Source organism: Centruroides vittatus, unplaced genomic scaffold (genome assembly GCF_030686945.1).
Source record: "Centruroides vittatus isolate TY-2023 unplaced genomic scaffold, ASM3068694v2 contig_377, whole genome shotgun sequence".
Lineage (NCBI taxonomy): Eukaryota > Metazoa > Arthropoda > Arachnida > Scorpiones > Buthidae > Centruroides > Centruroides vittatus.
The window spans coordinates 1,844,087-1,860,580 of record NW_027122198.1 but is presented as its reverse complement, the minus strand read 5'-3'; the positions used below and the strand labels follow the sequence as shown (position 1 = coordinate 1,860,580).

Below are 16,494 nucleotides of genomic sequence, written 5' to 3'. Positions count from 1 at the left end.
TATTGTAATTATTAGTTAATGTTAATATAAGATAGTGATCTAACTACCTACCTTTAAAAACAATTAAGCCAAATGATCTTGCGTAATTGTTTTTAAACATGGGTGATTAGATTTCTATCTTATATTAACATTATCAAAAAATTACAATAATAATAAAGATGGTTTGGCTTGATCAATTAAAATCTGGTTATGAGTTGTTTATAATATATATTTAAAAACAATTTTCTAGTTAGTAAAATTATAATCTGAATAGTCTAAAAATTAATATGACTGTAATAGAATATTTGGGTTTAGTTATTTATATTTATCTACGATGATTTGTTGACAGAAACAAAACAAAAAAAAGCAATATTTTAATGCTTCAGATGGTAACTTCTAAACTGCATACCAGTAATTATCTTGCTTTCAATAACTGCCCCAGAGGCACAGGGTTCTTGTAATTTTCTGCAGGGTATAAGTTGTCATTGGTTATAAGCCACTGCAGATTATCCACTCGAAATTACAGTACTTGCATCACCTCCTATTTGTGTCCCAATACTTTAGTCAACACAGTGTATACTACTTAAGTCAACTTATATTACTTATATTACTGTAACTTATATAATCACTTCTATTACTTAGTCAACTTATGTTATCTTATCTATAAATTACATTATCTTAGGTACCATTAATGTCTTATAATATAGTTACAAATTAGTAATTACTTGCAAACTAGATGATAAATTTGAAAGGGATTGTTTAGATTCATAATTAGAACTTGATGCAATTACATTATGAATGTGCAACTGGTGTGATGGAGAAGAAGAACCAGCTGACTCAAAATCCAAAATCTTATTTTCTGTAGTAATTTCTTCTTGACTATCAATGCTGGGTCTCTGTAATAGTAATAGTAATAACAGTAACTTATTAGTGACTGTTTTTTGTTTTAATTTATATATTTACAAATAAATTGAGAAAGAATAGAGCAAAAGAGATCAGAGCAAACAATTAAAACAATAAAAGTACTGAAGATTTAAACAATATAATATGAAAGAATAAACAGTTGAGCACAGAAACAAAACAAGAATCTATATATCAGTTTTGAGGCTAATTATGGTATATATAAATACAATAGAAATAAGAGTAGAAACATAAACACTAAAAATTTGACAAAATTAACATAGTGAGCAATATTCTTTGTGAAACAAGAATAAATAAAATAAAAAACATACAAATAAAATCTGGATTATAAACTCCATACCATAACTGCTACCATACCCATATCCATATCATTATAATCTCCGTATGGAATCATTATAGCCATACTGTATTCTGTAAGAAAAGTTTGGATGCATCAAACTTTTACAGTATGGATGTGGAGAATCACAGAGAATGAGACCACATATGCTAAGTAGCCTTTTGATCAGAAGTCAAAAGCCAAAAGTAGCTGATGAGACCTAGGCACATCAGGAATGCAATGGAAATGGAAAAGTTTGTGCAACTTTCTAGATCTGACATCATCAAATATTGATATTTTCTCCAATTTACATAAAGAGTGTGCATGCATATGACGGTCTGCATTGTACACTATAAAAAAGTTTTATTCCTTATGGATACAAATATGGTCTTATGGTATTTTATAACTACTGCCAAAAGTATCTGCATTGCAGACACTTATGGATATGGTATGGTTATAGTTACAGTAGGAAGATTATACTGTGTAAAAATGTATTTTAAAAATGTGTATTATTGGACATTAAAACAACAAATAACTACTGTCTATTAGTGTTAAACAGCTTTTATTACCAATATAAGCACTTTCAACATTTTTATCACTGTCATCTTCAGAATGTTAAAATTAAAAAAAAAAATAACATTAAATATTCAAAAATAAAATACATATTTTCAAACACAACATTAAATATTCAAAAAGCAATTCAAATTTTTCTAAGTTAAATTTAAACCAACATAGACATGAAAACAGCATGTACATAGAGATAAATTAGTATGAAATAACAATAAAATTACATAAAATAAGATAAACATAAAAGATAAACATTTACATGTCGTTAGTATATTTAGAATTATGGCAAACAGGTAATAGCATGACAACATAAATGTTAAATGCCCAAATTTTTAAAAAGTGACATCCAAATTCTTGGAAGATCCAACATAGATTTATTACATGTTCCATTCTTTCAATAAATAATGACTCCCAGATAAAAGTAACTTTTTTGTCAATACCTTGCATTAACAGCGAAGTCTCATTCCATTTTGCCACACAATTTCTTTCCACCACACTCCTAGAAAGTTTTGTAGTACACTTGTTGCAGATATCATTCTGGTGTTCGGTAAGACAAATTTGTAATTTTCTTGTCGTGGCACGATGTAAAAAGAAAATATTTGCATCGCTGTCTGGCTGTTTTAATGAAACCAAATAAACTCCAAATTTTTCTAGTGTGGAAAATACATCTCTGTCATCACAAAAGAGCCTGTGCAAGGTTATTTGCAGTTTAATCAGATGAATAAGCCCATATTTCTTAAAAATTTTGGTGATGCGTAATGAAATGGGCCCTAGTTATAGAATGTAAATGTAAGCTGCTCACATTCTGCAATCAATGTTGTGGGTGGGAAGAACGAGACACATATCTAGTTATTGATATGTTTAATTTTTGTATGCATATATCCTAGTTTGCAAGTTGCTGTTACTAGAATGTGTAATTCTTTACATATTAAGTAGTGAGAAAATGAAAGTCGATAATCTCTTCAAATAAGTGCAGCAATGGCATTATTAATATATCCTGATGATTGGAAGGATGTGGGGTAAGTATTATGTAAGGGTATAAACTAAATTTACGATGCACATCATAGGTAATGCCTGTTAGAGTTCTATAAATTAGTAAATCTAGAAAACTCATCTTGTTGTCTTTTTCACTTTCTATAGTAAAATTAATAGAAGAGTATACTGATGACATGAAGCTGTACAAACTGTGATAATTTTTCAGTGGTTCCATTCCATGTTAAAAGAACAACTATGCACCTGATGTATAAGAACAGCTAATGGGTTACGAGAGGCACCTAGAAAATATTAAACTTGACATTTCTCCTAATTTGCTCCACCATGACTGCTGATAGATTAGCAATCATAACATGCAAACAACCACTCACCACACTGGGATATAGTTAATCACATATTCTAAACAAATTACAGTGTGTAGATGACAAAAACAAACGAGAACAAATATTTTAAAACTCCTTCTGGGTCCTTCATCAAGATTTTTAATGTTTCCTTGATGAATCTTTGTTTTGGAATAAAATTCAAGTAAGAGATGAAAATTCATCAAGGAAAAACATTAAAAAACCTGATGAAGGACCTGATGTGTCTCATTCTTCCCACCCACAACATTGATTGCAGAATGTGAGCAGCTTACATTTACATTCTATAACTAGGGCCCATTTCATTACGCATCACCAAAATTTTTAAGAAATATGGGCTTATTCATCTGATTAAACTGCAAATAACCTTGCACAGGCTCTTTTGTGATGACAGAGATGTATTTTCCACACTAGAAAAATTTGGAGTTTATTTGGTTTCATTAAAACAGCCAGACAGCGATGCAAATATTTTCTTTTTACATCGTGCCACGACAAGAAAATTACAAATTTGTCTTACCGAACACCAGAATGATATCTGCAACAAGTGTACTACAAAACTTTCTAGGAGTGTGGTGGAAAGAAATTGTGTGGCAAAATGGAATGAGACTTCGCTGTTAATGCAAGGTATTGACAAAAAAGTTACTTTTATCTGGGAGTCATTATTTATTGAAAGAATGGAACATGTAATAAATCTATGTTGGATCTTCCAAGAATTTGGATGTCACTTTTTAAAAATTTGGGCATTTAACATTTATGTTGTCATGCTATTACCTGTTTGCCATAATTCTAAATATACTAACGACATGTAAATGTTTATCTTTTATGTTTATCTTATTTTATGTAATTTTATTGTTATTTCATACTAATTTATCTCTATGTACATGCTGTTTTCATGTCTATGTTGGTTTAAATTTAACTTAGAAAAATTTGAATTGCTTTTTGAATATTTAATGTTGTGTTTGAAAATATGTATTTTATTTTTGAATATTTAATGTTATTTTTTTTTAAAATTTTAACATTCTGAAGATGACAGTGATAAAAATGTTGAAAGTGCTTATATTGGTAGTAAAAGCTGTTTAACACCAATAGACAGTAGTTATTTCTTGTTTTAATGGATAATATTTTGGTGTGGTGATCTAATCATTTTTGTATTATTGTAGTTACATTTTAATATAATGGTTTATCTCAATGATAAAAGATAAAAAAAAATCATTTTTTAATACGTTACAGCTTTAAACAGTCTTTAAAATGTTTTTACAGTTTTTGTTTTATAGTGATTCCTCCTTTCTTTGCAATAATGTTCCGCAGCCATTTCAGGTCACCTCAGCATCATTCTTCATGGGTGGTTGTAGTGAATATGTCAGGCCCCATTCCTTACCATCTGGCCACTCTCCTTGTATTACTTGTTAAAATCACAACAAGCATAAAAAAATTGTCATTTTATATCTCACAGGACTGAAAGAATATGGCAAAGCTTCTGAGGGTTGGAGGTCATCCCACATCCAATTTCAGCAAATTCATCTGAATAGTCAGCAAAGTCACATCCCAAAACAACATAATAACGTGTTCTTGGAGTTAGAGAAATATAGAAGTATAAAGATGGGAAGAAGAGATGGAAAAATTGGGGGAAGGAAAGTCAGTCTTCTTAAATGGCACTTTGTATGAACTATCAGTATCAGTTAGCAAAATCAATTTTCATGCCTCCAATGATAAATGTGTAATACACTTCTCAAAAAGTTTAAAAATATCATCTGAGTATAATCCATTCAATACATTCACGATCAAAGTATTATAGTATTTATAGACTTTATGCATCCATGGAAAAGCTTTTGTGATTTATAAGTAGGGTAATTACTTACAGATTCACCTCAGATAATGCAAGACTTCAGTTAATTGGGGTTTGGATAATTGAGGTTCTGTGGTCATATGCAATATTGTGTTTTTGTCTTTTTGTATTTCTTACATTTTTCCCTATTCTTTGTTCTTTCCACCTCCAAAAACTTTCTGACCTCCTTAATTCTTCCTTCTTGAAGATGAGGGCCACTTCTGAAATCACCAGCATAATGAAAACGAGATTATCTGAGGGCATATGACATGAAGAAAGGTCACTTTTTGAGCCAGTACTCAAAAAGAGAAGACAATAAATGAAGAAAGACGTGAGAGTGTCTGTTGCCCAAGCAGATGGATGAAGTCATAACTTCGAGCAGGAACCTTAAAATTCCTGGGCCAAAGTTAATGTGTTAGAGTCGGCATTCAACTTCACCAACAAATTGGATACAAGAAAAAAAAACTCCTTGGGACCAAAAGAAAAGAGATGGAAGCATTTATTGTGTGCAGAAGTTTCCATGTGTTCCCTTACAAATAGAGAAGAATGTTTGTACAACCTGAGTACTTTTGTTCTATCCCATCTTCCATCTTTGCTACTTCTTGTTCCCTATATTCAATCTTCCTTTCTTACTGTAAGTTTAGTATTAAGGTTTAGTAATAAGTGATTCTTTTTGTAAAAAATATTCTTGATTTTTGTACAGATTAGTATTATTATTATTTGGTGTGTTGTTGTCCTGCCAATGATTGAGTTTAGGATGATTGTTGGATAAACTGTCCTACAGTTAAAATCCATTGATTGCACCTATATATAATTACTTCATGTAGAAATAATTTTTCTAACATCTACTATGAATCTTTTTTTGTTTGGTGTTTGCCTTAGACAGCTAATGGGAACTCTTTCTTGAACTTCACAATTCTGATCTAAAACCATGGTATGTTACTACAGTGACAGAAACAAAATACATTAATTTACAGTACATATTTCTGAGAGTGTGAAATCTAGTTAATGTACTGTATGTACTTCAATAATATGTGTATTTAGATAAGGTAAGGTTTTCTCTAGCAGTTTGAATGTATTTATATTGGGCATTTGTGGTCTCAGTGTGAAATCTAAACTTGTATATTTAGTTTCATGGAATAAATTTTTGAATATGTTAATTAATTCTGTCTCTATAGTAATATTAATTGTAATTGTTGTGTTTATGTTTACAATGGTGCATGGTTATGTTGTGTTTTCATTTTTGTTTATGACTGTTGAGTTATTTTTCAATAAGTGTCTGAACTTTCAGTATGATCTAGTGTTCCTGTTTGCTAATATATATGATAAAGATGAACTAAACACCGTGGTTATTCAACTAAATTAGAATGTACCTTTAATAATGAACATAGTTTAAATAATGCTATATTTTCAACTCAGTTAAAGTGCCATCTTTAGATGTGGTCAGTTGAATATGAAATGTCAGTTGGTAAGGAAAAAAAATGGGATAAAAGAAGTGGAAAGTGAACTCTGACAGTGGCAACTAATATCAACCACACCATTCACATGGTCCACTTGAAATTACCACTGATGACTGTTTAAAACTGTGAATATAAGATGTCACTAGTTTTAAGATGCATCTGTTACAGACAAGCAGAAATGAATTAAATAAAAGTATTTTAGAATCAAGGAAATAAGGTATATATTTATATATACTTATATATAATAATTTACTTACTCTAATTTGTTCTCCATCAAATTGTTCTTGACTGTATTTACGTTGCATTGTTGGGCTTGACAAAGTAGAACTAACATCTTGCATGTGGACAATAGGAATTTTATCTGGATTTTCTTTAAGCTGATGAACAATTTCCTGTATTTGTTCAATAAATAAACTGGCATGTTTTTCAGCTAATAAATTAGTGATTACCTGGAATAAAATAATTTCCTAATTAAATTTATTTTTAATAATAGAAATGACTATCCATATGTAACAATTTAATGATAGAAATAGCTATATTTATATTAAAATATCAGCTCAATCTTAAGTCAATCTCCATACAAACTTCATAAGTTAAAGAAACAAACTAGGATTGAGTTTGATGAGACAATGGCTGTAAACTGAACATCTCAAACTAACCAGAGTAGACAAGTCAAGAGAGATAGTTATAACATAAATTTTAATTTGAGAGATAACTATACTCAAGAGAATTTGAGTATAAGAATATATGAATAAGAATGTTAGGAACTTGGAAAGTGATACAGAAGAAATAGACAGAGATTCCACTAAGAATGTGGAAACAAAATAGGAGCTCTACCTACAGTAACTAGTCCTCCAAAACCATTTGCATATGTTAAAATCTAGAGGAAATATTGGGATCTTAGATCAATAACAAAAAAGTGTAGTTCTAGATATAAGCCAAAAGAAACATTAACAAGCATGATTAAAGGCAAACATGGTACTTACCCATCAATGGTTAAAAACTGTTATGTCCTAAAGAAAACGTTGATTTAACTGATGTTAAGAGAAGACTATCTCACTACACTAGAGTTTGAATTGCCGTATTCAAAACAACAATTAAAACTAGTTGAAAGAAGAGCGAGCATTCTACTATGAGAAAAACATCTTACTCCAACATCCACAATTTAAAAGGATAAAGTTTAAAATAATATCCAATATTTTACACGTCATAATTTTTGAATTGAATTTTAAATCTGATGGAAAATTTTATGTACAAAAGAAAAGGGTCCAATTAAATGGTCCAATTTGGAGACAAGGTTGAAAAAATTACAGGAACAGAGAGAGAGACATATTAAAGATGTACAATTTTTCAAGTGCCATCTGCGAGAAGAAACCACTCCAAGAACACTACAATTAAAGAAATCAATTAGAAATGACATTAGAACAGAAGAGATATGGAAAATAGAAAGATTAATACTAAAATGAGTAATCAGAAAGAAAGGTAAAACGATTAAGTTATATTCTTAAAAATATTAAAAAAATTAGAAAAAAGTTAAATTATAAAGATAATTTAAAACCTACAAATAATATTAAATATTTAAAAATAAAAATGAAAAATTATGTAAATTATTTAATTACCCATCAGAACGTGAAAAAATAGAATGGCAGAAAAATTTAGTTCTTAATTTGACAACAAAGAAAATTCCGAAAGATTATATGCAGTTTCTGTCATATGGCATCAGTATGAATTTACCTTTCTTTAACAAAACAATAGATACAATAGCAGATATAGAGTATGCAATATTTAGAAGTGAATTTAAAAAAGAAGTAAGAGAAGAAATTAAAATTAAGGTTGCCGAAGATTTAAAAATTAATACTGAAAAAAATATATTATGGACCTAAAAAGTACATAGGTAAGTATAATAAGATAAAAAAATTTTTTAAGAAATTTAATCTTTGTTTAATTAAAGCAGATAAATCACATCAAATTGTAATATTGACTTTACAAGATCTAGAGAGAAGAAAACAGGAAATTATATCCCAAGGAAATTTTGAGGAATTAGAATAAAATCCGACAAATGATATACGAAAAATATTAACTAAAAGATTAAAGAAACTGTTAAATGAAGGTATCATTTCAACGTCTGAAAGTAAAGAAATACTTCCTAAAGAGAATGTAAGAATACCTAAATTAAATATTCGAATAAAGAGGCATAAACAAAATAAGTACAGACCAATTATAGATTTTAAGTAGACATTGTTATATAATTTAGAAATATTTATAAAAAGATCTTTACAGGTCATTTCAAATTCAGAATTTAGTATAAAAAAATGCATATGTTTTGATATAAAAAATTAGAGAGAAGAAAGATCTTACCAGATCATAAATTAACGAGTTTAGATATAGTGTTGATGTATCCTTCTATTAATAAAAAAATGATAATGCAAAGTTTATGTAAATATAATGTTCCAAATTATTTGATAGACCTTATTGTTTTCATGTTGAATAAAAACTATTTTACAGTAAATGGAAAATATTATCACCAGAAAGATGGTATCTCTATGGGTTGCATTATCGGCCCAAAATTAGCGGAAATCTTTATGATAGATATGGACAAAACTTTTTGTCCATATCTATCATAAAGATTTCCGCTAATTTTGAATTATAAGGAATAGAATTTTTTGCAAGGTAAGTCGACGATATATTAATCATATATAATAGTAAGATAACATCACCTAATCAAATATTGGAACAAGCAAATAAAATTAATTTATATATTAAATTTACTCATGAGACTGAAAAACATAATAAGATAAATTATCTAGATATAACAATTACATGTTTTAGAAATCATCTGGAATACTGTAAATATGAAAAACCACGTAATACCAAAAAGGTCATAAATTTTAAATCATATTGTCCTGTTAATCAAAAACGTAATACAGTAGACCCCACTATAACACCATAGATACATTCCATGTTATATGAATCCGTGTTGTACGCATCACTTAAATACATGAGCCAATCACAGCCAGGTATGCGTGCAGTTTAGAGGCTATGGCTGTTTGAAAGGTTTTCTTCCATAAAATTAACCGATTCTAGACTAATTTGACTCAACGTTTCCAAAACACATATAATTTTTTGAGAATAATCCATATAAACTATGTTATAAACAAAAGTTTTTAGGATTACTTAGCGAGTGTGCACTGTTCAACAACACCATTGCTAAGCTTGTTTTCGTCACAGTGAAAAATTCGCTGAACTTTGGAGACATCATTAATATAAATATAATTTTTATGGCCATTAAATAATAAATGGTTTTTAGTAGGTCTGCTGCTCGTTTAAACTCAATGGTTTGTGCAATGTCCGCTATTGGTCCAGATTTGATCAATCCTGTCGCAACACAAGTCAGCGATGATGTTTTACTGTGTTATACGAGTCTCTTTTAGCGTGTTATATGAACACGATCGCAATTTTTTCGCCGTGTTATATGAATCCATGTTATAGGGGGGTCTACTGTATAATGAAAATTTTGTTAAGTCTGTATTAAATTCATTTAACATTGATGGGGAGGCTGAAGCTCATATTAATGAATAAACAATAATAGATTGGAAATTAGCAAAAAAAAATCCAGCAATGAGTTGCTTAGCTTTCCTGGAAACATTTAAATTTGTATGGAGTGCTATCCATTATGATGATTTATTATTAGAAACCTTTTACATTTTTAATTATTATACAATGGCGAAAAGATTAATTTTGAAGGTAGAGATGGATTTTATAAAAAACTGTAAATGCTAATAATGATTAAAATCATCATTAAGTCCAACTGTACTGGAGATACACATGATCCCTTTATCTCCCCCCCATAACCTTTAACCTGTCCTGCGTTATTCCTGAAAATTTTCGTGTTGACCTCATTGACCTCGGGGGTCAATCCCGAAAATATTCGTTTTTTAAACATTAGATATCACTACTTATATGAAGTTTTGAAATAAGTGACACATATCAGAAGAACCGTTATATTATCTAGTTTTTGCTCAGCAGGATATTGAAATTCTAGGAATAGTTCTTTGTTAGAAATCACAAAGGAAATTAGACCAGTTCGTCTCTGTTTTTTGACATGGCAACGAGTAGTAGATATAGTCAGAAGTGATCAAATATTTGTTTAATTTAGGTGCTGATGAATCTGAATCAGACAGCAATGACGATTACATACCAGATCAAAATGTAAGTGATGACAGTAGTGATTTTGATCCTGAAATACCATCTACAAGTGAATATAGAAGCAGATCACGCAGTAGTACTCGAAGTAATACTGCTAAACATCCACAATTTAGTAGTCACAATTTAGAAATTTCAGAAGTCCTCAAGTGAACAGTTTCATGGGACCAGCAGGAATACAATGTGCAGGAATGATGCTACACTGTTCAAGTGTTTTAGTATATTTTTTGATGACAAACTTGTTGACAAGATTGTTTCAGAAACGAACAGGTATGGTAATAGTTTGCTAAACTGTGAAGATTTACGAGAGAATAGTTGGATAAAAAAACTGGAAACCAACGACAAATCCAGAAATTAGAGAATTTCTAGGATTTATAACAGTCACAAGTACAATTAGAAAACCGCACCTAAGCATGTATTTTACAATTGAAGATCTTTTTTCAACACCATTTTTTTCCAGTGTGATGTCGAGCAATCGCTTTCAACTCTTATTGTCCTGTCTGCATTTTACAGACAATAATCAAGCTTCAGGTGGTGATAATCGACTGCATAAATTACAGTGTTATCAATCATTTATGCCACAGGTTCAAAAATGCATATCTCCCAGAGGAAAATATCTGTGTAGACGAAAGTCTTATGCTATATAAAGGGAGATTGGGATTTAGGCAATATATACCAAAGAAGCGTGCTCGTTTTGGAATGAAAAGCTTTGAAATTTGAGAGTCACAAATAGGATATGTTTGGGACTTTATAGTTTACACCAAAGCTACTACTACTAAATACGAAAATTTTGAAAAGTGGGCAAGGTGAGAAGGTTGTGCTAACCTTATTAGAACCATTGTTTGGTAAAAATCACAAGGTTTTTTATACAGGTTTTTCACCTCACCAACCTAAGCAAAAACGCTTCTGGAGAAACAAACCTATGTATGTGAAACAGTAATCAAAAATCGGATAGGAATGCCAAGCAAATTTCCTGGCAGTAAATTGAAGGAAGGGGAATTTATAACCTGTCAGAAAGATTAATTGTCCATGTTCTGTTGGAAAGACAAAAGGGACGTGACAATTCTAAGTACGACGAGTGACAACAAATTCTCTGATTCAGGTAAACGTGACAGATCTGAGGAAGTAATAATGAAGCCAAATTGTATTTTAGATTATAATCGTAATATGGGTGGTATCAATCTCTGTGACGGAATAATACACAATTATTCGTGCATGAGAAAAACGATGAAATGGTATAAAAAAGTGTTTTTTCATATGATGGATATTACACTATATAATGCTTGTGTAAAAAAGTGTTTTTTCATATGATGGATATTACACTATATAATGCTTGTGTAAAAAAGTGTTTTTTCATATGATGGATATTACACTATATAATGCTTGTGTTTTATACACAAGCATTATATAGTGTAATATCCATCATATGAAAAAACAAATATCATTTCTTGATTTTTGTATGTCTGTTATCAGAGAAATGATAGAGAAGTATCACACAAGCAGACATCTAGCCCGCTGCAGTTGACCGTCACATGAAAATCCATTACGTTTATCTGAACGGCATTTTCCCAGTTTTATACCACCAACAGAAAAAAAGAAACATCCATCCAGAGTATGTAAAGTATGTTCGGCTAACAAAAAGTGTGCAAAATCATGTTATCAGTGTGTACAATGTAATGTTCCACTATGTGTTGTTACTTGTTTTGAGATATATCACACTAAAATTAACTTCTGAAATAAAATTTTTTGTTTTTTACATTCCCTAATATGTCTATTTTGTGTGAAAAATATAAAGTAATTTGGAATAATACAATAGCCACAATTATTATTTTTCTAAAACGTGTGATCGCGTTAGGCTTAACATTGAAAAAAATTCAACGTGGAGTGACACGCAACATTGAATAGATTAACCACCAAAATTTAATAGTATGAATCCTCAATACACAAACCTCTCTGCAAAATATCTGAAATTGTGCAACACACATGCACACACAAAGAAGCATCCATACATACTGAAACAACCCCCAAGTTTTTGCATTTCTTGATGTCTAAGTCTTAAGTCCCAATGTAAAAATCTTCAGGGGTCATTCTTTGACCAATTGCCATACTTTCCCTTTGTTATATATAACAGAGCCAAGAAAGTAAAATAAATTGGAGTGTATTGATATGTTTTTAAAATTATTCCAAAGCAGACCAACTATAATCTGCATAAAATGTTTGTATTTCAAAAAACAGTCCTATGTCATTATAAGTATTTCTGTGAATACTACACTTGTTTAAAATCAAAATGACTGATATATGAACTTTTCAAGTTGTGCCTGAGTTTTAAATCACCCAGTATAGTAACCTAATATATATATAATTCAATAATCATTTCATATTGCAATTTCCAATAATGTAATGTACTTCCTGTATAAATTTAAAAATTAAGGATTCCTTTTCAGATCTATGAGAAAGAAACACATGCTTTTTACAATGACAACTATATTCATAATACCAAAGATTGAAAGTTAAAGTATTTTATTATATTATTTTATTATTTATTTGTTAAGTTATCTAATATTTGTTTTAAATTTAAATGTAAAAATGTTTGGATGTTCTGTCATTTAAAATTGGTTTTTAAAAATACATTTGAATTTTGGTTACACCTGAAGATGGCCTATTGTATCAGGTCAAAAACATTAGTGTTTTGATTAAACATATCTCAGCAAAACAGGTGTATTGATGGTTTATTTATGTTTGTTAAAGTATTGTTCTAATTCATGCATAACAGGAAATATAAATACAGTATTACTTACCAAATTATTGCAAATTTCTGCAGGAATCATATCACTTGTATCAAATTTGAAAGTGACTGTTTTTTCTTTGGTAGATTCTAATTGACATTCAACAGTAGTCCCCTTTTCTACACTAAGAACAGTTAATTTTGGAAATCGATCCTGAATTTTCTTCCGTTTTCCAATTCGTTTACGTTCCATTTTACAGTGTTCTCTCGTACTTTCTGATATGTCACTCTGTTCACTTGCTGAATCAATACCCAGTAATGCACAGCTAAAATAACAAAAAATGACTAATGATTAAATGCAAAATCTGCTCTGCAGTCAAATTAATCTATTTTAATTACAGCATCTTAAACTTTTAATTGTCAATAAAATAAAATAAATATTGCTTGAAAGTTATTAAGAACTATATCATATAGTTATAGTAATAAAATCATTAAATGTTTATTGTATCATTAAACTATCTTCGCTTCTGTAATATATGGCATATTTTTCCATAGATTCAAATTATATCATCTATTCATTAAAAACATAAATTTTCTACATCAATTACATACTACACTAATAAACCAACTGATAACTGTAATTAATTGGGCTTTTTTTGTTATTATTAACAATTAGATACTAACAAGGAGATGAACAAACATGCAGATTCCTAATCAAACAAAACTTAGTGAACATGTAGCCCTGAACACAAAAAGCTTCTCGCTCAAATAATATGACCAGCTTCTCTAGCATTTCCAAAAACTGGGCCTCTGAAAACTGAATGTTTGGTTATAAGGAACTGAAAGCCTAGCCTCATTTCCTGGTTAGTAATAAAAGTGGGAGTTTTAATCTGTGATGGGAATTTTTCCACATGAGACATCTAACAAACAAAACTGACTTAGTGCAGTTGTACTGTGTGAACACCATTGTGCTATTGTTGAATATCCAATTAAAAGAAATCTTCAACAAATATATTTACCATATTTTCCAGTGTATAAGATGACTTTTTAACCCAGGAAAATCTTCTCAAAAGTCAGGGGTTGTCTTATATGCCAGGTGTTGTCTTATGGGGTGAGTATATCCCAAACTCTATATTTTAACTGTAAAAGTTGGGGGTCGTCTTATACGCCAGAAAATACAGTATATAATCCAACAGCATGAAATTCTAGATCAGAATTTTCAGTTTCTGTTTCAACTTTCTATTCAGTAGTTTCAATAAATTTAAGTACACAATGTTAAGAACATAGTATGGTATTTAGTTTTGTTTAGATGATATTTCCTTTCTTTGTCCACACCTGCATGTGTAATGTAATTAATTGTTATCTGATTTTGGTCAATGGTTTCCTTTTTTTATTGTGCTTATAACTTTTGTTCGCATGAGTGTAATTCTCAATATGTATAGATTTTTTTTGTTTTCAAGTGTCCTGGAATTTGTTAACCACCAGATAAAAAAAGAGAAGTGATACAGACAGAGGAAACTTATAATGTCTGTATGTCTGTTTATATACACAGTGGTACCTCGTATAATGTACGCCTCGAATAACGGACGCTGCGAACAATGGACTTTCTGTTTGGCTGTTACGTGACTCGAGCAACGGACTGGCTGCAAACAATGGACTTTCCGGCATAATTGGTGACTGCTCCATGGGTGCGTTCTTTAATAGTGGTCGCTCTGCATCTCCGCTACTACGGGAGTGCGCTGCTGTTTGTAGGCATTTAGGAACAACGGTGAAAGAAAGATGGCGGCGCCCGCACTATCGATAGTATCGTGATGGAGGAATCTATAATTCTAAACTATGAGCTTTAAAAAGCAAAAGAAGGGTCCCAATTTAACCATAAAATGAATTATTTGTTGAAAGAGCATTCAAAATAGCCTCGAAAAAAATTTGTAAAGACACTTACATCACTGTGTGTGCTAATTCACGCTTTCACAATTTCTAAATTCTCATTTATAAAATCACATAATGGACCTGGAAACGAAACTATCTTAGCTATGGAGGACACCATGTTGCTTTCCACCGTAAACTACTGCTACAAGCTGCCGATTTTGCCGTTCGATGGCGTGCACTCCCACCGGAATTTAGGAACATGTTCCACGGGAATTTTTAAATGGATGTCGCTTGCGCAGAGTTACGCAGAAAAATAAAAAAACGCACCCCATGTTCATTTTTTGTGATACAGTACAGTTATTTTTTGCTGCAGAACGAATTAGTTGTTTTAACATGTATTTCTATGGGAAAATGCTTTTTGTATAACGAACGTTTCACTTAACAGGCGTGCACCTGGAATGGATTAAGTATGTTATATGAGGTACCTTGTGATATAAAAAAGTTCCATGTGCCACAGTGCCATGTAGGCTTAGTAATCCTACAAAAGTATATAAATGATATACTTGTCCAAAAATAACTTCCATTCAAATAAAAGGATAATAATTTTAAACATTTATATTATAACCTTTTTATATATTAACAACTTTAATAACTTTATTAATAACCTTTATAAGAGTGATGTTACTAGGTTTATTCTCAATTTAATTGAAAACCAGAAAAAAATCTCTTAAAGTATGAGGTCTGTTCAAAAAATAACTGAACTTTTTGAATTGAATAAAAACAGAGTGTTCTAGTGTCATGAAGTTGACAACACTGTTCGGATTGTTGATATCTCCTCTCATCCCAGCATTATTGTTTTTTGAGTGAAAGGTATTTCAGTGTTCATGGAAATTTTTGCAATGTGTGATTTACAGGAGCAATGATGCAATGTGAAGTTTTGTGTGAAATTGGTGAAAACTTTACAGAAACATTTCAACTTTTAAATCAAGCTTATGGAGGCAATGCTTTAAATCATATGCAGTTTTATGAATGGTTTACCTGATTCAAAAGTGGTTGTCAATTAGTTGAAGATGACCCTCGACCAGGAAAACCCTTTGACCTCAACTGATGACACTCACATTCAGAAAATCAGAGTTGTGTGCTTTAAATTTTTGCCTTAAGGTCAAACAGTCAGCTGTCAATACTACGCAGGTGTTTTGAAACAATTGCACGATAAAAATTTGCAAAAACAAATCAGAGTTGTGGTGAGATGACTTGTGGTTCCTTCACCATGACAA

The 16,494-nt window shown here is 30.5% G+C and overlaps 1 protein-coding gene across 3 annotated transcripts in view; it reads right to left on the bottom strand.

Annotated features, from left to right (window-relative positions):
- The window catches only part of LOC136975639 (uncharacterized), a 247,966-nt gene that overhangs the window by 115,104 nt on the left and 116,368 nt on the right, over positions 1-16,494 (bottom strand). For 2 of the 3 annotated variants that reach the window (XM_067270713.1, XM_067270715.1), the window contains exons 11-13: positions 13,422-13,674; positions 6,678-6,869; positions 705-875 (exon numbers count right to left, since the gene is read on the bottom strand). In XM_067270713.1, the coding sequence (XP_067126814.1) occupies positions 705-875; positions 6,678-6,869; positions 13,422-13,674 (616 nt within the window). The remainder of the gene's footprint in view (positions 1-704; positions 876-6,677; positions 6,870-13,421; positions 13,675-16,494) is intronic. The other variant, XM_067270714.1, reaches the window with a different exon arrangement.